The following is a 25,130-nucleotide window of genomic DNA, read 5'->3' on the forward strand; positions in this document are numbered from 1 at the left end:
CGGAGGAGGCCATGCGCACTAGCTCCATCTGCTGTACATCTCCTACTGGTAGTCACCGGATGTGACATGCCCAGTCAGAGAGCTCGACAAGTCAGAGCTTTGTATAGAACACCGACGTCGGCAGTGAAGGAGGAGGCAGGGCCCGGCGATGGAGGAGGTGGGGCCCGGCTATGGAGGAGGCGGGGCCCAGCAACGGAGAGCGATCGGGGCTGACAGGTAAGAGGGTTTGACCAGCCCATCTAAGACCCTGCAGAGCCCACCATAGAGAGTCTATGGTGGGCTCTGCAGGGTCACTCTCGGGTGGGCTGTTTGGGATATCAGGTGGGCGTAACTAGAAATTACAGGGCCCCATACAAAATGTTGCTATGGAGCCCTGTGATTTCTAGTTACGCCCCTGAGCCATAGCCATGGCCGAAAACTTCAGTATTGCCCCCTACCCATAGAGTGGAAGCCAGAGAGAGAACCATGGTGCAGAGCGGGTTTAATGGACAATTTTCAGGAAGAGAGTTGCTGAGGGCCTGCAGAGAGGACTAAGCATTGGGCTGAGGATTAGCCCAGGGAAGGAAAACCGGAACAGGCTGCAGAGCAGCTGGGACCCACAAGGCCACCCGAAAAGGGAGTGCAGGCTGGAGAGGGGAGGCCCAGGGCCTTTCGTGCTACCTCTTGCCTGATTCCCCCTCCTCCCACGAGATGTGCCAGAAGCAGATAAAAGTAGGCTTGTTGCCTCTGAATCCAAAACAGCGTTTCCTCTTTGAGGAAACAAATTAAATTGTTTTTCGTTTTCATTAATCTCGTCAGAAACCAAATTTTTTTGCCGTGTGCATGTCTACTCAGCAGCAGTCTCAGAGCTTTTATTTTAGTTTCAAAAAGTTTTTTATTTTACCAGTAAAGTACTTATTAAACGACACACTGACACGAACATCGTGCGTATGCGTACAAAATGATGTAGACATTGGCATTGCTATACAACAGTTGTAACGACAGTAGACATGGCATACTTTTAGCAATCGCCCAATTATTACTTAATGTCTCAGAGCTTTTAAATGTCTACACAAGGGAGGTAGCTAACATGTAGAAATATGTGAAATGCTTGTATAAGTTTATGGGAAGATTTGTGTTGATATGAATGGTCTGGACATATTACCTCTTGCAGTCTTGCATAATTCTCCTCACTGTGTCACTCCTGTGTGTAAACACACCAGTCTAGAAAAGTAAAAGATGCTTTTCATCTCGCTCTAACCAAACAACACAAAGCAAATACACAGGAACTTCTCAAATGACTGACCACAATGAAGGAATGTCGTCATGACTGTTCCCTGTATGTTATATGATACCGTCTGTTTTATTAAGGCACAGACTGAATGCAACCTTGGATTGACTTGAACTGAACCATAATGTTTTCATATCACTATGACTAAGGATGATTGTCAATGTGGCAACTTTGCTGCCAATCTGAGAACATAGAGGCAGAAGGACATAGATGTTGTCTATATGCTTAGAGCTGGAAGCTGCATATCTGCTCAGAGCTTCAGGCTGTCTATTCCCTAAAGTTGCCTATACACCTTACAAATATCGGCCGATTTTCGTATGCAATCGCGTTTTCGTCCGATATTCGTAAGGTTGATGTGCAGTGTACAACCGCAAATACTGTACAATCGATCGACTTTTGACTAACCAGCAGGTTAGAAAACTTTGGTCGATCGTACCATTTTCGCAAGGTTAGTGGAGTTTCCGTACGTCAAAATTCGTACGATTTACACTGCACATGCGAAAATACGTCTGCGCATGTGCAGTCGATTACCGCAATTCATCCAGGTGCTTTCTTCTCATTACCGCTGACTCAACCTTGCGATAATCAGGGCAGGATGGGCACTACTGTAAATGCTAAGAGCTCTACGATGTCCATGTCCATCCCCTGAAATATTCAAGCTATCCATTCCCTGAGAACTGCAAGCTGTCCATTCTCTAAAAGATGTCCATTCCCTGAAAGTGTACGCTGCGGCGGGGGGAGGATCTAGAACACACATTTGTAGGTATCTACAAGGACCTTCACATATATGTTCAATCTCCTGTTTTCTTGGTGGAGTGGATAGCACAGTAGCATTGAAAGAAAGACAAGCGGATTGGGTCCTCTCCTGCTTCCTTTTTCTTTGATTCCGGTGTCCCCGCCATAGATTGGATTGGAGGGGAGAGGGAAATGTCATGCATCCGGCTCTCCCTCTGTGTCCTAGAACCCTTGTTCTCCACTAAGCACTTGGTGTTTGACTCTTTGCCCTTGGTCCCCTGAGAAAACGCAAATAGCGAAACGCATCGGGTTCAACAGTTGATACGCAAGCCAGCTAGAATGACCACAAGGTGAGACTTTCGCAAGTCTTTCAAGAACTGATTTGGAAATGTATATAATTGATATTCTTGGCTCTGTAAACTTTTGCATATTCTCTGGCAGCGTATTAAGGATAATATGGGGGGACTATATCATGTGTTGATTAATTCTTTTATGCAATTGTGTATGAGTATTCATAAATATATCATTTTTTATTTTACTTGTGTAGCGCTCACCCCCGAAGGAGCCGCTGAATAACCGGATATTTCTATCCCCCTACACCAATGTACCGCCCAAAGCGTGGATCCACAGCACACCAACACACCTTTGAACAGTTTTATAGCAGATTTACTGACAAATCAGAGATGAACAACTATGATACAATAGTAATGACAGAAATCCCCAACAATAATGTGTATCAACAGGCTGAGGCACTCTGCGACCCAGTAACTGCAGCTATCTGCTGTCAGTACTGAGGTATGTGAGGCCAATTGTCTCTAAAGGCTTTCCCCTGAATGGGGTGTATGTCCCTTTAAGGTCTCCCTTTAACAATGTCCGAACCTCCCTATACTACTGGCCAGTAGTGGTGTCCTAAGCTAGCCGGCGTTGGGGCCCTTACTGTAGTGCAGATATGAACAGCAAACAGGTTGTCAACGTGGCCAAAGGCCTCTCACCAATCCTCAGGTCAGTTGGAAAGATATGAAGACTGCTGGCAGGAACTGGGAAATCGCTGTGATAGCACATATATGTATATTATATAGGGGCTACACTTGTGCTATGGTTATGAAGCCCCACTAAACCCCAATAGTTTCTTGATTTATATATTGTTCTACAAAGGGGGTGAGGTGCCTTCAGACTGCGCATATTTTGTTGACATTCTCTGAGAGCTCCATGCTGTCCATCCCCTGAAAGCTGCAACCTATTCATTCCCTGTGAGCTTCAGGCAGTCCATTCCCTGAGAGCTGCAACCTATCCATTCCCTGTGAGCTTCAGGCAGTTCATTCCCTGAGAGCTGCAAGATGTCCATTCTCTAAGAGTTGCAAGATGTCCATTCCCTGAAAGCTGCAAGCTCTCTATTCCCTGAGAGCTGCAAGCTGTCTATTCCCTGAGAGCTGCAAGCTGTCTATTCACCGAGAGCTGCAAGTTATACATTCCTTGAGAACTGCAGGCTGTCTATATTCTGAGAGCGGCAAGCTGTCCATTCCCTGAAAGTGGCAACTTGTCCATTCCATAAGACCTGCAAGCTGTCAATTCCCTGAGAGCTGCAAGTTGTCCATTCCCTGGGAGCTGCAAACTGTCTATATCCTGAGAGCTGCAGGCTGTCTATTCTCTAAGAGCTGCAAGATATCCATTCCCTGAAAGCTGCAATTTGTCCATTCCCTGGGAGCTGCCGGCTGTCCATTCCCTGGAAGCAGCAGGCTGCCTATTCCCTGAGAGCTACCGGATGTCCATTCCCTAAGAGCTGCAAGCTGTCTATTCCCTAAGAGCTGCACACTGTCTATTCCCTGAGAGCTGCAGCTCCCTGAGAGCTTCCATTCTCTAAGAGCTGCAAGTTATCCATTCCCTGGAAGCTGCAAGCTGTCCATTCCCTAAGAGTTGCAAACTCTCTATTCCCTAAGAGCTGCAGGATGTCTATTCCCTAAGAGCTGCAGGATGTCTATTCCCTAAGAGCTGCACGCTGCCTATTCCCTAGGAGCTGCAGGCTGTCTATTCCCTAGGAGCTGCAGGCTGTCTATTCCCTAGGAGCTGCAGGCTGTCTATTCCCTAAGAGCTCCAGGATGTCTATTCCCTGAGAGCTGCATGCTCTACATTCCCTAAGAACTGCAGGCTGTCTATTCCCTAAGAGCTCCAGGCTGTCTATTCCCTAAGAGCTGCAGGATGTCTATTCCCTAAGTGCTGCAGGATGTCTATTCCCTGAAAGCTCTATCTACTTAGAGCAAAGGCTTCCACATCTGACACCCTTCCAGGTGTGGAATATGAAGATTCTTTAGGTAGCCGTAGTACGTACATAAAGTAAAGATCAGAGGAATGGGAGGCATGAGAGGTAACTATTAAGTCTCTCCTTCTACAGGTCCTACTTTGTGAAAATGTTTTAGCCCAGTTACAGAGTCATTTTAAGCATTTTGTTACTAGGCCTGCGTTATTCTGGACAGCTTGTAGTGTATCTTATGCTAATAAGAAGTATATTACTTGTCTTTGTTGGTGGTGAATATACTGGCATAACTATTGTAGCTACTAAGCAGCCATACATCATGAGCTCAGAAGCCTGCAATAACACCAGGCTGAAACACCCCCTGAACCTCGGGTATTGCTGTCTACTGATATCTCCACATATGTATTCTGTGCATAGAGAACTTTCCATTTACTTCTACTGAAATCAGAGGTTATCAGAAATTTCCTTTATGTACAAAAATACCATGCAAACGATTTTGATTCCTAGGAGTGGACAAATGTTAAAGCCCCTGAGGAATTATATCATCATATTTTATGCAAATTGATATAGCTTGCATTGGAGCCCTTCATGGAACAGAGATTACCTCAACAAGTGGACAACAACTAAAAGCACACTAGTTTTCTTCTTCGCACCAAAATCCCCCATGTCCTTTTTGATTATTATTTATAACATCACACGGTGAAAGCAAAGTGTGGTTGTAAAATAATAATAGGAACTACCAGATGAATAAAAAAATGATGCTAACTCGAGGGACATTTTCTATAATTCAATTGAGAATAATGGTCTCCACCAAGTCAAAGGTGTAATTAAAAAATGAGCTTAGCTGAAGCCAGGTATAACAAGTAATAATTCAGTACAAAAAGCAGTAAAATGCTGGTGAAAACAAATAGCTTTGGGGTTTTTTTTTTCTTTCTTTTTCATTCACAGGACAGTAGGGCAAACACATAAAAAGTGAATGTTTGTATTTGACCCCTTTATAAATAGTCTCCTATTATTTTACAGTTTACAGTTATTTCATTGCGTGTTACCATTTGGTAACTTGGATACCAGTTCTGAGGTAAACTATCTAGCTCAGTATTGATGAGGATATGGGGAATTGTATTACTCTTTTTGATTATCTAATACTAGCCCGGTACAACTTGCAACATTTAATGGTTCCTTTATGTTATATCAGTGTAGAACTCTGTAGACATGATTTTATATTGTTACTATCGGTAGGCCCAACTGGTATAGATATTTCATGGGGACAACATTTAACCATTAGGTTATGGAGCTATGGAATGGCTTGGGTTGATGGTTACACTATAACTATGGGATTATATTACAGATTACCTCTAGGCCTCCCGGTATCCCCTATTGTCCCCGGGTGAGATACTAGATGCCTGGCGGTGGATGGAGGATGTAGATGGAGGATGCCGTGGCCCCCAGATACACGTATATGTATAGTGAAACTATGTACCACATTTGTAATCTCAGCTAGTTTAATGTTTGATACTAGGGATACACCGATACCGATACTAGTATCGGCATCAGTGCTGATGACGAGTCTATGGGCAAGTACTCGTACTCGCCCAAATGCTCCGATGCATAGCCCGATACTTTCTGTATCAGGCAGCCGGGCAGCGTGTCATTACACGCTGCCCAGCTTCCTGATTGGCCTGGGAAGCCGGCTCCATGCTCCCTCGTCACAAGTGACAAGGGAGCATGGAGCCGGCTTCATTCCTGGCCAATCAAGAAGCCAGGCGCCGCGTCATTACACAGCACCCAGCTTCCATGATTGGCCAGCAAACCAGCTCCATGCTTTCTCGTCACATGGTGACGGCTTCCTTGCCAATCGGGAAGCCGGGTGGCGAGTCTTTACACGCTGCCCGGCTTCCCGGCTAATCAGGAAGCCAGGTGGCGATTCATTACCTGGCCTGGCTTCCTGAGTGGGTCTTCCGGTATATGGAATCGGCCAGTACCGGAAAAAAAATATCGGTACTCGTACTCAGTACCGAAATACCAGTATCGGTGCATCCCTAGTAATAATAGGAACTACCAGATGAAAAAAAAATGATGATGCTACCTTGAGGGGCATTTCCCCATCCTTAACTTGAGAATAACGGTCTCCACCAAGTCAAAGGCGTAATTTAAAAAATGAGCTTGGCTGAAGCCAGGTATAACAATTTAATAATTCAGTACAAAAAGCAGTAAAATTCTGGTGAAAACAAATAGCTTTACTTTTTGGGGTTTCTATTTATTCACGGGACAATAGGGCAAACACATAAAAAGTGGAAATGTTTGTAGTTGACCTCCTTATAAATAGTCTCCTATAATTTTACAATATCACCATCTGGTAATAGTGTGCATACCTCCCGTCCCTAATATTAGTAATATGTATGCAATATCTTCTCCTTTTAATGTGTTTTAAACGGTAATAAAAACCAGATTCTACAGGAACGTGAGGAGAAGGCAGGGTGGAGGACGGAGGCTATAAAGTGCGGTAACCAGATATCCCTGATTTCAAGGACCAGTCCAGGTTTTAGTAGGACTGTCCCAAATTACAACCGGCTTTCATGTTTTGATTTTTTGTTGCGATGTTCATCTTGTGTGGAATTTAGGAGCAATTTTATTATTTTGTACATACTGCCTGTCCCAGTATAAAATACATCATTGAAAGTTTCTCTGGAAGAGGTTTATTAGACGATAAAGCCACCAGTGAATGGTTTATTTTCCTGTGGTGCCCTTCATAAATTATTTTCGAGTATCAGTTGATTTTGGAACCAATTCACACATAAAAATGTATGTAAACCCTTCCAATAAACATCTTATTGCTCCCATTTGGTGTGTGTATGTAAGTGCGGAATAATACTTGTTGATCTTGCCAGAAATCCAGTGATCTCCTAATGTCCTGTGCTCTTTGTCACTGCTGCACTGACATTTCAACCTGTGTTATTAGTGTTGGTTATGTGTTTAGATGAAGCTCTGAGATCTTGAGGAATGCTGAATAAGTTTTACTTGCTTAGGAGAATATTACATCTGTGTATGCAGCATTGTGCAGGAAACATATAGATAGGAAAATCTTCCTGTGTATCATAGATAAGCATGGATATAGAGACTAACATTGCACTACAGCGCCATCCACAGCTCAAAAGACATAACAGTATATCAGTGCATTAGAATGTCAGTAACACAATCAGAACATATCAGAATATGCTGTTGCATTTCCAACAATTAGCCCTTCACAGTCCTCTCTGTGGATTACAGAACACCCCAATGTTATAATGGAGAGGAGAGGGGAGGTATCCTGTAGTCCTAGCACACTTCCTGCCCTAGGGTATGTTAGAATACACATTACTGTGTTTATAGCAGCAACTTCTGCAGTATACAATTTTGGTCACTAGATGGCAGTGTTTATAAGTTCTGTTATATATCTATGGTAGATACTCTGTTGTATTGAAAAAGGTAGAGAATAAAGCTGTGGCTTCCTTCCTGTTTCCAAGCCATGTGCACCATGCATATCAGACTGTGTGCTTGTGTTTCTCTGTAAGGCTGTGTGAGAAGTTTCAGCAGGTTATGGGTCCAGGCACAGTCACAGTCCAGTTATAGCGTGGTTACAGCCTAAAAGAATAGGAGCACAAGATACAGCAACAGAAAGAGACTACACAACTAGAAGAACATGGCTAGTACCACAGCAGCAACAAAGCTTTCATTTGCAAATCTGACAAACCAGAACTACCAGTCATGGAAATTCAAGATGAGAATAAGAGAAGGTACGTGGAAGTGTGTGGATGAAGTCAGTCCAGCACAGCCCATGGCTGAATGGACAGAGTCAGATCTGAAAACTCAGAGCACAATCTCCCTTAGCATAGAAGATGATCAAATCATACATGTAAACTGTATCTGATTAGAAAACTATACCAAACCAAGCTGATGAAAGGCCAGGATATACAGGAGTACATAAGCCATACCCTAGAAATTGTGGAACGCCTGAGAGGTCTAGGAGAAGTAATAAAAGACTTTCATGTTGCAGCAATGTTACTGAGTGGTTTACCTGAAAGTTATGAAACACTTGTTACAGCACTTGATGCACGTCCAGATGATGAACTGACACTAGAATATGTTAAAGGCAAGCTTGTGGATGAATACAAGCGTAAAACAGAAAGGATCAATGGTGACAGTGTTTCCAGTGCGGAGTCTGCACTAAAGATGTAAAACATAAATAAAACCAGGAAGATGCAAACAGAAACATGTGAATGTTTTGTGTGTAAGAAACAAGGTCACTTACAGGCAGACTGCAGAATCTGGAAAGCTAGAATGCAAAAACAAAATAAACCACAGGTCCAAAAGCGTGAAGGAAGAGACAGACTTTACTTTATTGCTTTTTAATCCAAATGCTGCACCACATCTTTGCAAGCATGTGTGTATTCAGGAGCTATGAGTCACATGACAAAAGACAGACATTTCTTCATTAATCTTGACCAGAGTAAAACAGAGAAAATTACAACCGCTAATGGACAAATAATGGAATCAGCAGGAATAGGAGGCAGTCTTCTTCATTGTCCTATATCCCAGAGTGTCACCAGAAAAATACCTGTGGAAAATGTTTTGTATGTGACTGCTCTTGAAACCAATCTTTTGTCAGTAAAGAAGCTCACAAAACAAGGCAACGTAGTGACTTTTCAGGGTGACAATTGTGCCATCACAAAAGGTGATACCTTGTTGGCAAAGGCTAAAATCACAGATGAACTGTATCAGCTGAACTGCAGTGAAATGGTTAATACTGCCAAAGAGGGGAAACATTTAAACTGCATCCACACTTGGCAAAGACGACTTGGTCACAGAAATCCTGACATAATAAAGAAAACAGTTCAGAATGACTATGCAAGTGGAATAAATATTAGCCCATGTGATCAAACCATGAAATGTACCAGCTGCATTAAAGGAAAATGGCAAGAAAGGTTTTTCCAAAGCAGAGCAACAGCAGAGCTCAAAAACCTCTGGATTTAATTTATTCAGATCTATGCGGTCCAATGGAAAAGTTAACTCCAGAAAAGAAAAGGTATTTTCTCACTTTTATTGATGATTACTCCAGATATACTACATTGTATCTGCTACACAACAAAAGTGAAGTGCCAGAGAAACTTGAACAGTTTTTGGCTCAAGTAAGTAACAAATTTGGTGAAATGCCTAATACCTTGCGGACAGACAATGGAAGTGAATATACAAGTGGCAACACACAACGCTTGGGATAATGTTTCAAACTACTGTTCCATACAACCCAGAGCAAAACGGGGTTGCAGAGAGAATGAACTATAAAAACAAGGCAACGTAGTGACTTTTCAGGGTGACAATTGTGCCATCACAAAAGGTGATACCTTGTTGGCAAAGGCTAAAATCACAGATGAACTGTATCAGCTGAACTGCAGTGAAATGGTTAATACTGCCAAAGAGGGGAAACATTTAAACTGCATCCACACTTGGCAAAGACGACTTGGTCACAGAAATCCTGACATAATAAAGAAAACAGTTCAGAATGACTATGCAAGTGGAATAAATATTAGCCCATGTGATCAAACCATGAAATGTACCAGCTGCATTAAAGGAAAATGGCAAGAAAGGTTTTTCCAAAGCAGAGCAACAGCAGAGCTCAAAAACCTCTGGATTTAATTTATTCAGATCTATGCGGTCCAATGGAAAAGTTAACTCCAGAAAAGAAAAGGTATTTTCTCACTTTTATTGATGATTACTCCAGATATACTACATTGTATCTGCTACACAACAAAAGTGAAGTGCCAGAGAAACTTGAACAGTTTTTGGCTCAAGTAAGTAACAAATTTGGTGAAATGCCTAATACCTTGCGGACAGACAATGGAAGTGAATATACAAGTGGCAACACACAACGCTTGGGATAATGTTTCAAACTACTGTTCCATACAACCCAGAGCAAAACGGGGTTGCAGAGAGAATGAACTATACACTATGTGAGAGTGGGAGGAGCATGCTGATTGATGCAGACCTGCCTACCACATGCTGGGGAGAGGCAATTATGACTGTATGCTATATGCAGAACCGGCTATCCTCAGTAAATCCACTGAGGAAACACCATAGGAACTATGGAATGGAAGAACACCGGACTTAAAGCATATAAAAATATTTGGAAGCAAAGCATATGGGCATATCCCAAAGGAAAAACGTATAAAATGGGATGCTTGTGCAAAAGAAGGTGTACTTGTGGGATACGGTGAATCTCAAAAGGGATATCCTGCACCAAGACACAAACAAGGTAACTGTTAGCAGAAGTGTTATTGTTGATGAAACCTCAGTGCGTTTACACCTGCACAACAGTGACTGGGGAGACAGTAGCCTTGAACGGAAAGTGCTGATAAGACAGTGCAGCCAACAGAAGTTTTAAAAATAACCGGCGTGTGGATAATTTTTGACTTAACCTCGTACATTCATGCTAGATGTATGTATGTATATGTCAGCCATAGTCTTGTACAGCATCATGGCACATAAGAGTACAAGAGTGAATGGATGCAACATGAAAAGGAGACTAAGGTTCCAACGGTTGGCTCAAAAACAAAAATATTAATATGTTATATTTTGTATTTACTGAACTAAAAACAAAGAAAAATATACTTTAACTGTATACTGTAAATATGTTATACTGTATGTGGTATTTATTGAACTAAAAAAAGAAAAATATAAATATTTTATATTTTGTATTTACCTGCCGAAAAAAAGAAAAATATTTTTTAAATGTCACATTTTTATTACTAAACATAATAAATAAATAAAAAGAGACGTCATGTATAAAATCACTGTAAGGTTTCTTTACAGCAAACCCGTGCTTTGCTAGCTCAGGGCAAAGCAACACATTTGCTTTAATCCCCCTCCCGCCCAGCAGCACCTAATCACCATTCCTTCACTCCCCCTGTGGTCTGTTCAGCAACGGGAGCTGAAAGAAATAACTGGGAATATAGGAGCATGTGAATCGGTTACTGCTATCACACAGGGAGTCCATAGCCATGTGGGCTACAACCCCAGCGTCAATAAAGTATATTTCCGCTTTTGCAGACAAATTGGGATAACAACTACTTGATATTTGTTATATGTCCCCATTCACATTGCACAACTTGGGGCCTGGGGAGTTAATGTTTACCATATTTAACCTTATCTGTACTGGGCTGGCAGATCTTCATTATTAGTTCAGATGTGCATTGTCTGTCCTTAAACCTCCCAAGGTGAAAAGGCAACCCCCCAACCTTGGAACTACTTTAACAGCAAGGGTTGCAGATCCCACCCTTTTTGTGCCCCCCTTCCTACACAATTTCCCACTACAGAGTCCAATATCCAGTATTAACCTGCTCTGAAGAAACAACTAGAATGCTCACACATGACTTCATCCGTGGTCGCGGGGGGTAAGGAATTAAACTGGAAGTGATGAAATCCTCATCACTTCTGGGTTCATTCACCAGCTGGAGAATTGTGAATGGATGATTGCTGATCTCCCTTTCACTCTCCAACCGCCGACACCCACCATGTCCGCCTCAGGCCTGCAGGTGGGGCAGCAGTGCTTGGAATACATGGCGCAGACCTGAATCACTTCAAGCAGAAAGCCAACAATCAGCTGAAGACATCTAATCCTCCCAACTGTGTGCCCGCAATCTGATTTACTCCACAACCCATTGTCCCAGCTAGTACAGGCAGAGAAAGAGCAGCAGAGATTAATAAGCACTAAGGAGACACAGGCATACGGGAGACACAGGTTGTGGAGGGGATCAGATTGCAAGCACACAGCGGTGAGGGTCTGACAGGTACAGTCACACACAAGGCACACTGCGGAGTGACAGTGGCAAGGGAGGGGGTTGGTCACATTTGTTGTGATCACATGAATGGCTATGATCAATGGTTTGTCAGCCACTGATCACAGCTATTCATTAATCAGCAGAGTCTAGGAGACCCTACTACTATACTTTCATGATCTCTGAAGTGATCATAAGCATACAGCATAAGGGAATGCAGCTTCTGTAAGGGTCACTGAGCTGGCCAGCTGCAAGCAGTTCTGTTTCAACATAGCCCTAACGTTGGTTTGCAGTGTAGGGTTAAGGCTAGGTTCACACCTCGGCGACTCCTGACCGCGCGGTAATCCGCATGGTTTTGTGCACGATTGCCGTGCGGCCAGGAGCCGCGAGGGTGCGAACCGATCGCGATGTGGGTGCCATTATTTTCTAATGGCACCCCAGTTGCGCCAGGCGGATTGCGCAGTTTCCCACTGCGATTCCGCCCGTCCAAGTGAACACAAGCCATGCGTCGTGTGTCGCAAAAAAATTTACTTGTACCTTTTTGTAGCAATTGCTGCACTGATGTCACCCCATTGAAATCAATGGGGCCGCGCAGCAATCGCTGTGTGCACCAGCACACGATCGCGCGTCCCAGGTGTCGTGCGGTGTAGTGCAGGTGTGAACCTAGACAGTAAGAGACAAACATCATAAAGCCTAACACCAGCTAAAACAACAGTTTTTTGGGGAAAATTTGGAACTACATGAATAAAAGCTGACAGTACTATATGGTTTGTCCCAAAACCTGTAACTACCATGTTTGCTGGACAGCTACGCCTGCTACAGGAAGCAGAAAAATAAAAGACATACTTGGAGATACAACAGGTAATAAAACTCTGTTACAGGGAGGACTAAGACAAAACTAAATTGGCTGTGTATTGACAGACTGACATTGTCCCCAGTGAATTACATTTTGCCCATAGTTCCACTTTAAAGTTTGGTGTATGTTCAAGTTTAGATTATTCTTTTTTAATACTAATGGCTTTCTTAATTTGACAAAATTGTCACAAACATTTCTAAAACTGTTACAAATATTTCACTTTCAATAGATTTTTACCAGGGACGTGCGATCAGGGAAGGTAGGTGGGGCAGAGCCTCACCCAGTATTATGGAGGAAAAAGCTGGCAGCTTCAAGTCTGAAGCTGACTGCTTTTTCTCCATTAAGATCGGCTTCTATCAGTTTACACAGCAGCGAAATCCTCCCCACTATGTAACCTGTAATGGACGGAGTGCTGCCTGTTAATTACAGGCAGCGCTGCATCCGGCTTTTGACAGGTAGTTAGGTTACACAGCAGCGGACTTCCCAACTGCTTGTGTAACCTAACTATTGCGGCAAGATCTGTCACAGCCTCTACTCTTTGTTAGAGGTGTGAGCTCTGTGGATGGCTTGGACCATTGGCAAACCGCCATTGGTCCAAGCTGTCCAATCAAAAAAAGAAAAAGAAACCCATTGAGGCCATCTATCTCGATGCCTCCGCAGTGAGGAGCAAGTGAGGGACAGGGAGGCTCCTCCCTGTCTCCTCCCTTCCTCCTTCACACTAGCTTGGGGAGTGGGTTGGGGGTGGGGCTTCGACGGGCGAGGGGGGCTTGCTGGGGAATGCCTCACCCGGAACCAATGTTACCGCACGTCACTGATTTTTACTAAGCCTATTCAGTAACGTTAACAAACTTGCAGAGGTCATATGGTAGGCATGATGTTACACATGCATTGTAAAAAAACACTGGTCAACAATGTTTCAGTAACATGGATGAAAATATGTGTTTCTTATAGTATTTTATAAGCTGAAATCAAATACAGCCTCGAAAAGTTTACATCATGTACCACTTTTTGTTGTTCATCCTAATATTTTCAAAATAGGTGAATTTCTTGATTCTGAATGGAATTGTACATGAAATTAAATGAATGTACAGCAGTGACAGTGCGTTCTGAAGGTTAAAATCATAATGTCTTTGTTCTTTTTCATTAGTGTTCAAAATGGAGAAATCCCATCACCATTCTTGCCTTAATTCACCGGATAGGTTTTTAAAAAAAAATTACGAGAATTTAACATGCAGAATGTCACTTAAAGATTTTCTTCTTGCATTCCCACCTAGACTCCTTTCCACATAACTTGGGCGACTTAGAGTGACATTATAGTCAAAAAATGTTTCCCCCTTCCCAATCCTGCTGTAGGGACTTACCTTAAATGATGCCTCTTAATCCGATCTTCTTTCCTGTCCTTTTCAGCTGCCCCTCCAGTGCTGGGTGCGCGTCTCCGATCCAGCACTGACTCCTCTGTCCCACGGAGTCTGTGCAGGTGCACGCGGCTCCATAGACTTGCCTTGTGTCTTTACTCGTCTCCCGGCCGAACAACTGAACTGCGCATGCGCCCGCCCCAAGATCCTTTGCGGCAGACTCTTCAGATGTTCGGATGGGAGCGCGCGGCGAAGACACAGGTAAGTATTAACCCTTTTTAAAAGTTTTTTTTTTAAATGTTTGGATAGACCTACTGCTTGCTAGCAGTAGATCTATGCAAAAACATGCAAGGGTTTAATAACCCTTTAAGTGATGAGTGGAACCCTGTTAGGATGGGCGGCTATTGCTGGTTTTTGCAGAAGGAAGATTCTACATTGCATACATGAAAGTTTTTTCTTGTAAGTCAATTTTGGTATAAAATATTTAGTAAAAACGTATTTTTGCTCTAAACTGTAATTTTATTATCTAATTACTAATCTAGCTACACATAAGGGTTAACATTCTTACATATACCCTTACAAATGACAATAGTACGAGATAAAAACGAAATATTGTACATGAAAATGAGAAAAAGTAGTTGTTCCTGTAACAAAAAACAATGGTTACTTTTTTTGAGGTCATAACTGAAATCAGCGCCCCAAAATGAGTAAAGTACGCAAAAAATTATGCATGTGGTTGAAAATAAAGGGACAAATTGTTGCCCAGTGATATTATTGGCTGTATCTGTCTCTGGTATTTGTCTCCATCCCTCCTGGAAGTTCAGGTTTCCTTTGTGTAGCTAGCACCACTCTTCTTCATTATGTTCCAGTTTTCATCTTAGCCACATGTCCTTTGCTGAGTGGATCACATTATGATGTTTTGACATACCCTATGTTCACAGTTGTAAGGACCTTCACAGATTGGATTAAACTTCTCAACGATTTTCAAGGTGTCATATGGATTGAGTCAGCTGTCTGCAGGGGATTCCCAAGGCCGGGTGTCACCCGGAGCGGATACTGGGTGACACCCCGCCGTGGCGTCATCACGCATGCACAGGCGCAGCCATCTCGGTGATGGACGCCGGTAGAGAGAGTGGATGGGACGTTCACCCGGCGGGATAAGGTATGTCGCTGGGTCCCCTCCTCTCTCCTGCAACTGTCGGGCTTGCGGTCCATGACCGAGTGCCTCCAATGGTGTAACCCTTGTGACACCACTGGCTGTCTGCCAACTGACTGAGATCGGTAGTTACTGACATCTTGCCACAACTATAAGTTACAGAGATCACACTTTCAATGCTGTAGGCTGAGGAGGCAGAACAGTAGGTATAACATGTAGCGCTCATACAATAAGAGCAATTTAAGCCTTGTTCACACCAAGTGCGTTGCAGGTGCAGAGCAGTTGCAGACCGGATCAAAACTGCGTCCAATGTATTCCAATGGTATTGTGGGCTTTAGTTCACACTGCAGCGTTCAGTTCCAGAGCATGTAAAAAAACTGCAGCAAGCCCTATTTCACCTGCTCTGGAACGCTATGGAATGCATGCAAACGCATCAAAAACGCATGCAAACGCCCTGAAAGACCATTTTAAACTATGAAAATTATATTTTTTTTAACCAAAAACGGCCCGGAACGCATCAAAAACGCGGCACAACCCACTGCACTGCATGTGCAGAAACTCATGCAGATCTGGTCTGCATTTGGTGTGAACAAGCCCTTACAGGACCACTGGCATGGTGACTATGGCAATGGAAATTAAGTAGTAAATGAATCCGGTGAGGTATCAGTCACAAAGATTGTAAATATCTCATCCTTTCCATATGGCACCCTGTGAATGCAATGTACACTGTATGTGGAATCTCATGTTTAGAAATATTTGTGACAAGATATGATGGAACTAATTTCTTCAGAGCCGAGGTAGGTATGAATCTGAACATATACAGTCCTTGCAGTGTATATAGCTCACCTACTGGAGTTACACTTTATGTGTGAATAGCGCGAGGATGACGCCCTCCTGTTTATGCCAGAGCTTTGCTTTTATAGCAGGAAAAACACAATAATGTGGTTAGAATTGGCCCAGCTGACCATCAACACAGCTGAGAACAAACAGCTTTCACTGACACTGTGGGACTGACTAACAGAGGAGAAATGCTTCCATATCAACTATGTTCTCCATTCCAAGCAGCATTTGTATCCCTTCCCTCCATGTACCCATATACGGCCATCTGAGAGCAGACTGACCATCAGCAATGTCTCTGGATAACAGCAAGATGGTTCTGTACACCCATGTACGTGTATATGTAAACCCAAATCTCAGATAAGCTTCACCATGTTAATGGATCTTCCAAAGTCATTTTCAGTCTATTTTTAAATCTGCAGTGTTCATTACAATAATATATATCGCAGTTTACCAGTCCTTGTGGTGGCTGCATTATCTATTTTTCTTAATTTTTACCTGCTGATCCTGCCAGTAACAGACTTCTTTTCCTAGGGTGACAACCAGGGTCACCCCTGTAATGAGGCAGCCTGAGGTGGTCACTTTAGGCAGCATCTCATTAGGGGGGGCGGCCGGGGCAGGTGTGGGAGGATGCCAGCCACAGTGTCACAGGTTGCTAAGAGCTCTTAGCAACCTGTGATGCTCTGTCTGTTCTGTGCGGCTTCCTGCCCAGCTCACTGACATGATCAGTTGTCAGGGTGCTTAAGCCGTACGCTATGGCTGGCGTCCTGCTGAGCTTCTGGCAACTAGTGAGGTCAGTGAGCTGGGCGGGAACGTACTAAAGGCCCATTCACACCACATCCAGATTACCTACAGACCAGACCAGACTGTTTCTGGACCCAAAATGCATCCCAATGTATCCCTATGCTATTTCTGGCCTCTGTTTCCACCAGCGCAGTCCGTTCCAGACCAGACCAGGAAAATACTGCTTGTCCTATTCTGTCTGGTCTGGAATGCACTGGAACGCACCAAAATGCATGAAATGCTTCTGTAAGGCCATTTTAAGCTAAAAAAATTAAAAACGTAAAAAAGCCCAAGAGCCGCTGACAGCACACCTCTAACACAGCTGCCCTTCCCACTGCATACCCTGCTGCCCCCACCTTCCCCCCAAAGCACGGTCAGCAGCAAGGACACCCCCAACCCCCCCCCAAGCATTGTCAGCAGCAAGCAAACCACAATCCCCCCCCCCATGCATTGTCAGCAGCAACCACGAATCAACTCCCCTCCGCTCTACAGCCTCAGGCGTCATATAGGGTAGGGTCAGACCTGGTGACAAAGCTCACTCACAGAAACAGCATATGACTTCTGCCCCTCTTCTCTTCTTCATATGGATGCACATGCCATTTGACCTCTTACTGCTTCGGTCTTGTACAGATCCCAATGCTCACCGTAACCAAAACCACTCATTGCACAATATAGATATAGGAAGCTTGGGCCACTGACAGATTGCGGTCCCTTTTTCTCAATCAAATTCACCAAATAAATACATCAAACAACCGATCTACACGTACTGAGCACCCTCTTTTGAGGTGGTCAGATCATGTGAAATAAAGACTTCCCCATCATGTTCTGTATAAGCTTTGCTCTCAGCATAATGTGGAGGAAGGGGCAGGCCCAGGTACAACATTTTTCAGGGTGTTGGATCCTGGAAAAGGAAACGTTTAAATGTCATGTTTTGTTTTTCTTAAAAGGAGTTAGGAAATATGCTCAAATCGTTACAGAAACGCCAGAAAGATTCTTTTGTGAGAAAGCATATCCAAGGGAGTGGAATATTAGATTACACAAAAGCATTTGGAAAAAACAACCTTTCACTGCTAGATTGCTTCATGATGTGGCTGTTGGCAAACAGCATTAACATTTAATGCCTGCCAGCAAGTAATTCTTCCCAGACTTGGAGAGATATTGAGTTTCTCTGTGTAATAAACTACAAGGGTCTAATGGCTGTGAGTTCTGGGGGAGGAAGAATTTGACTGGATGCAGAAATTGCGGGATTAAATCGTAGTGGCCTACGGGAAGATGATGACAGCAATTGAAATACTAGGCCTCTATTGAAATGCACGGTGCCCCCCTGTGCCTTAGCACAAGAAATGCTGCAGACAGGACATAAAATACATTAATAAAGCCAGCCGCAAACACCGTACAGTCGTAAAATTACAATAACCAACAGGGTGGATAGTTATTTTCAATTTAAGGCCTGGATAATATTGCCAGCCATTGTGTCTGTAAATGGTGGAGGATTTAGAAGGACACCAAGCAGTATTAAATCACAACTCCACCAATTTTTATCACGCTCCATTTCAAATTATCTTCTGCTACAGTTGTCCTATTGAACTCTCAGCTTTTGTCAAATATTTTACCTCCCCAAGCAAGTCTTAATACATAATACAGCCATATGGCTAGATTTCCTTACCACACACAGTTGCTGCTTAGCCTAGGCCTACTTAACAGGATTTCCAAGAACAATGAATATCTGCAATTTGACTTGGACCTGTCCATATTGTAACCCCTCTGTAAACTCAAGAGGCCACCACCTCCCGCAGCTTGCTAGAAAACCACAGTGGGACACTCATGCGTTTGTTGCCTGTATTAACTGGTGGGCTGGAGTCCAGCCTGTGAAATAAAGCGGTTCTGACATAGAACCAAAGCATTTTATGGTTACACTGCCATACCAGGTTTCACCACCAGGCAGCAGAGCAGTTGCTTCCTGTAACTGAACCTTGAATCTGTGTATGATGAAAGCCCAAGACCTGCAGGATGGGAACCCTCTATGTTACTGCATGGAAGGATTCTATTTCACCAGTTGTATTGGAAATCCACTTCATAGAACATGTTAACTGTTGGAAATGCAACAGCATATATATGATTGTATTACTTGTGTAATTATGTCTTTTGACGTGTAGATGGCGCTGTAGTGCAATGTTAGTTTTCTATATGCATGCTTATCTATGATACACAGAAAAATCTTTTACATATATAGTTACATAGTTAGTCAGGTTGAAAAAAGACACATGTCCATCGAGTTCAACCTATAGAAAAAAAAGCCTAAACAGACATCTTTTCCAGACAGCACGGCAGGGAGGGGGGGTACAGTGGTGTCACCACCCTACACTCAGCCTGCTGACAGGACAATGAAGATGCAGCAAAACACTGAGGGCCGGTGCACACCTAGGTGTGTACCTTTTTTCTGTGATACATGACACGCGGCTGGTTTAGCGTGTTCAGAAGCACGGAAAATAATGCCACCCACAGCGTGATCGGTGCACACCTGGGCGACTCCTGACCTCGCGTGGGGGTGTCGCCTAGGTGTGCATCCTTCCTTGGTAGGATGCAGGCAGCTCTAACCGCCTAGTATTCTAACAATCCATAGGGCACCTTTGCGCTTTGAACGCTGCACATATGTTACATGCATACAGCGTACAGAGCACTTTTTATGCATGATCTTGCTGCCAGCTTCTGCCAGCAAAATCCTGCATACTAGTTGCCGTATTTTCATAGGACCTTGTGCATGAGCCCTTATATAAATCTATACGTTAGACCTAAAAGACGGCCATAGAGGAGGATAGAGGGATTTCAGTACAACTATACATTAGACATAAAAGAGGGACAATAGAGGAGGATAGAGGGATTTCAGTACAACTATACATTAGACGTAAAAGACGGCCATAGAGGAGGATAGAGGGATTTCAGTACAACTATACATTAGACATAAAAGAGTGACAATAGAGGAGGATAGAGAGATTTCAGTACAACTATACATTAGACGTAAAAGACGACCATAGAGTAGCATACAGAGATTTCAGTACAACTATACATTAGACGTAAAAGATGGACAATAGTGGAGGATAGAGGGATTTCAGTACAACTATACATTAGACGTCAAAGATGGACAATAGAGGAGGATAGAGGGATTTCAGTACAACTATACATTAGACGTCAAAGATGGACAATAGTGGAGGATAGAGGGATTTCAGTACAACTATACATTAGACGTCAAAGATGGACAATAGAGGAGGATAGAGGGATTTCAGCACAACTATACATTAGGCGTCAAAGATGGACACTAGTGGAGGATAGAGGTATTTCAGCACAACTATACATTAGACGTAAAAGACAGACAATAGAGGAGGATAGAGGGATTTCAGTACAACTATACATTAGACGTAAAAGACGGACAATAGTGGTTGATAGAGGGATTTCAGTACAACTATACATTAGACGTCAAAGACGGACGATAGTGGAGGATAGAGGGATTTCAGTACAACTATACATTAGACGTAAAAGACGGACAATAGAGGAGGATAGAGGTATTCCAGTAGAACTATACATTAGACGTAAAAGACAGACAATAGAGGAGGATAGAGGGATTTCAGTACAACTATACATTAGACGTCAAAGATGGACAATAGTGGAGGATAGAGGGATTTCAGCACAACTATACATTAGGCGTAAAAGACAGACAATAGAGGAGGATAGAGGGATTTCAGTACAACTATACATTAGACATAAAAGACTGTCATAGAGGAGGATAGAGGTATTCCAGTAGAACTATACATTAGACCTAAAAGAGGATCATAGAGCAGAATAAAGGGATTTCAGTAGAAAACACACAGTTATATGGAGTTCTGTGATGGCCAAGTAATGATGTATGGTATGTCTGATGTATGCAGTGCCCCATTGACCTCCATTTTCTACCCCCAATGGTTCCAGTGAAGTGATATTACACTATTGTGGTTACCTGAACTGGTGATTGCAGGTGTTATTACATAACATCACATGATTACATCACTTTCTATTTATTTCAAGAATTGGAGCTGATTCCTCTCCACCAATTAGAGTAATCTCTAAAAGTCTGAGGCGGCTGTGGTGAAATTGTTCTAGTTCTTAGTAACTTTAAGTTGATGCATCAGGCCCTTTGTCTCACAAATAATAGGAAGAAAGACTTCCAGACGAAAATTGGTATCTAGTGCCATAGGTGCTCACCTTCTATAGCGCTCAACATCAGGATCTTCACGGTAGAATTCAAGGCCTCCATGTCTCATGGCATCCTCAGGGTTGGCAAAAGCCTGTAGTAGGAAAAAAAGAATATAACAGTATTAAAATAGATGTAAACCCAATCACTTAAGTCGGATATATGCATCGACATGTTACTGTAATTTCCCAAGCTTTGTTCAAACAATTCAAGCGCATCAAGCTCATCAAGCTCATCAGATTCACGTCACATTCACATAGGTAAATGTCCCCCAAGTGTGGCATTGTTATATATCTGTATGCAAGCCTTTTTGTCTCTTCAGTTGCTACTTTTCTTTGTTGAAATTTTATTTTATCACCACCTCAGACTTCTAAGGCAGGAAAGGATCAGAAGCCAGGCGAAGTGTAGTCCAAAGATTTTACTAACAGGATGTAAATAATGCCGCAGGATGGAGATAAGTATGGTATTTTTGGCACTGTCCACTTTAGTGAACTGACCTTTGATTGTCTCCATCCTCTGACCTAAAGAGTTATAGCATAGAGTCCTCTTTGCTGGCTGGCAGTATTCAGACCAAGATAACTTTGTTTTATAGACTTGCCTATCCCATGTGTACTTCCCTTGTGCTGCTTTTCCATTCTCTCTTTTTTTCTCTCAAGTACATACGTATGAGCTATCCTTGTCTTCAGCTGTCCTCGTCTTCAGCTGTCCTGTGCAAGTTTGAATCTCACTATAATTGTTTTTGGTCAATTTTATGTCAGTTTTCCAGTGAACGGATTATAAACAGGTCTTTATAGCGGGTTTAATTATTTTGATAAAAGAAAAGACAGACACAGAGATAACAAGCAGAGGGACTACATGATTGGGGGAAGGACGTGTCCCTTAGAAGGGGTTAAAGTTTGCAGCTAAACAGCAGATCTTACCTTTGTAGCGCTCACCCCCGAAGGAGCAGCTGAATGATCGGGTGTTTCTGTCCCCCTACAACAATGTACCGCCCTCAGGTCAGTTGGAGAAGATGAAGACTGATAGCAGATGCCGGACGTCCTCTATCCCTCTTCAGCTCAGGCGCAGTAGGGAAAGTCGTCTGGGTCCTTGATAGGAAGTCTTCACTCATCCAGGATGCTTGCAGTCATCTCGGTTGGCTCCGTCTGGCTTCACTCTCTCCCTCTCAGCTGGGCTGGCTGGATCACCCCGGCGGCTGGTTCGGCCGTGCAACTAGGCCTCGACTTCCTAGCGATAACCGCGTCACCGGACCTCACTTCAGGCACTCGATCAGATCCTCTCCAGTTCAGCAACTCGAGTCAGTCTGTCTTTACACCGGTGCACAGAGCCTGTGTGTCCCTGTATATCAGCGATGACCACACAGCTCTGTCTCACACAGTCTTAGCCCACACAGGGCTGCACAGGTCTGTCCTCTTCAGATGGCTGTCCCAGACTGAGCGCGTACAGCAGCCACCACCCCTAAGCCCTCGTTCATACCTGAACGTTTTGTAGCGTGTTCTACGCTCGACAAACGCTCTACAAAACGCTCAAAAATATAAATCCCATTGTATTCAATGGTCTCGTTCCCACCTTGGCGTATTTCCGCCCGTCCCTAACGCGCTACAAAACGTCCCACGCCTGAAAAGGTACATGTACTACTTTGGGCCGTTTTGTTGCGTGCTTCCATTGGGATACAGCCAAGTAACCCTCGGGAACCAGCGTTTGTCGCGCGACTTTTTTACCGCGAATCGCGGTAAAAAAACGCGAGACAGATGCGCATATGCAATACGCCTAGGTGTGAACGAGACCTAAGTCTCCTCCTCTCTCCTGCACAGCCTCCTGGGAGCTGCAGTTTCAGAGATCATTCTTGTCAATGTTTCAGTCTCTGCTCTGCACTCCAACTCCCATAAATCACCGCCTCCAGGGCACACAGAGGCCATTAACTATTCACAGTCAGGAACATGAATCATGGGTAGGAACTGCAGGAGCTGCTGGGAGTCCTTTCTGGAAATTTGACAAGGGAAGCAGGTTGTCCCAGCCACCCTCCCTCATCCACGACAAGCAGACTATCTACACTATGTGTTTGTCACAGCAGCTTGGCGGGTTAGGGGGTCTGAAAAATGTGGGACGATCACAAAGAACGGGGGGGACATCTGGTAGTATGGTGCCTCCCCTGCTGGGATCAGCTGTTGACTGGGGCTCAGCCCCTTTGGAAGTCAGGAATAGTTAGTTCTGGAGCTGTCCTCAAGCCCGTGGGGGTGCAGCTGGGGACATGGGTGGATTTAGCAAAGCCATTTTTTGGCTAATGGACATAAAAGGCCTCTTCTCGTAACCAATAGTCATTATTTATTTGGTATGATATTTTGGTTGTTGTGATTGGAAAATGATTGGAAAATGTACTTTGTATACGGTTAAATAAAGAGCTGCTGTGGCCGTGGAAATTTACACCGTGCAGTCTGTATTGGGAACTTAATAAAGGGGGCAGAATTGATGTATCCATCAGTCCTACTTTACAAATAAACATTTATAGGAAATGTATAGATGTCATGATTTCTTAAGACACACATATAAAAGACATAGAGGCAAGGCCACCTTTAATATTGATTGGACCCTGGGCAAAAATGTTCTTGCCCCGCCCCATTCTCTCTTAAGTTTGCTCAGATTAGCTTTAAAAATTAAACATGTAAGCTGGTTGGTTGCTATGTGGAACTGCTCCAAGCTTGATAAATTCCTCCCATAGGGTACACACAGTACGAATATCGTCTGGTTTCTGATGAATCGGCCGAAATTCACACAGTGGGTGCTGCTATCTGTACCCTTCCACCCGGCATCCCATGATCAGCTGATCGAAGGAGCCGGTTGTAAAAATTCTTAGCCAAACGGAGCAAGCAGTCAGTCAGCTGTTAGTTCCGTTTAGGTATTATGACAACCTGCGGCCGCTGTCATACCATGCAAACAGTGGGGGACTCGTCCATTAACTCTGGTAAGCATTGATTGAGGAATCTGTGTATACCTGACTTTACTTTCTGAGATGAGAAAGATGGACACCTTCTAGCACAATGGGCGACATTTATCAAGCAAATCAGCGGCATAATTAGTCGCAAATCCGGCTGCCCTTCCTTCAGAAAAATCTCTGCAACAGGTTTACAATCTTGTTGTGTGTATTCCTGGGATCCCATGAAGTTTTCAAGGTTCTGAGACAATTACAGATTTCCACTCTAAATAGATGCACAATTAAGAAAAGATTATTCGATGGCAGAGTTACTTTAGAGCAGCTAAGGAAGGAATTCATGACTCAAGCTGTAATGTTGTAGTAAATCTGTTGCACAATCTGTCTCACTGCTTTGCCATGCGACAAAAGGATTGGAAACCGAACCATTTTTTTGTCACCACTACTTTCCTTAAATATTTTATTAAAATCTAAATTTAAATTTATTAGAATTTAAAATGTCTTTAAAAATAACAAGCACAATCATTTAGAGGTTACATGAAATGTTTAGTGTAGTATAACACTATTAGTGTTTATTATAGAAGTCTATACTTAACACCAAAAAGAGGGACAACTGAGGTGGATTAAGGGGCAAAGGAATTTGGTTAATAAATAGGGGGCAGTGCCTCCACATGGGAGACAACTGGAAGCTCTCACAAAAACTGGATTGACGGATGCTGGGTTTTATGACAAGTGCCCCAACATTGATAAACAGTCTAAAGCCCATCTTAAGCGAGCCTTAAATCGCTTAATTTTCAAATGTTCATCTTGTGGGAATTAAAAGGAATCGCCCAAAATTTAAGCCGCCTATGGCCAGCTTTAACCATTTCCATCTACTTTCATTTCATTACTATCACAAGGGGGCTGACACGCACTATTTGTAATA

At 43.3% G+C, this 25,130-nt stretch overlaps 1 protein-coding gene across 1 annotated transcript in view; it reads right to left on the minus strand.

Annotated features, from left to right (window-relative positions):
- PTGES (prostaglandin E synthase) overlaps positions 1-25,130 on the minus strand; it is a 77,146-nt gene that overhangs the window by 23,040 nt on the left and 28,976 nt on the right. The window contains exon 2 of the mRNA XM_018563519.1: positions 21,288-21,370. Within this exon, the coding sequence (XP_018419021.1) occupies positions 21,288-21,370 (83 nt within the window). The remainder of the gene's footprint in view (positions 1-21,287; positions 21,371-25,130) is intronic.

This window comes from Nanorana parkeri, unplaced genomic scaffold (genome assembly GCF_000935625.1).
Source record: "Nanorana parkeri isolate BGI_ZX_2015 unplaced genomic scaffold, ASM93562v1 scaffold669, whole genome shotgun sequence".
Classification (NCBI taxonomy): Eukaryota; Metazoa; Chordata; class Amphibia; order Anura; family Dicroglossidae; genus Nanorana; species Nanorana parkeri.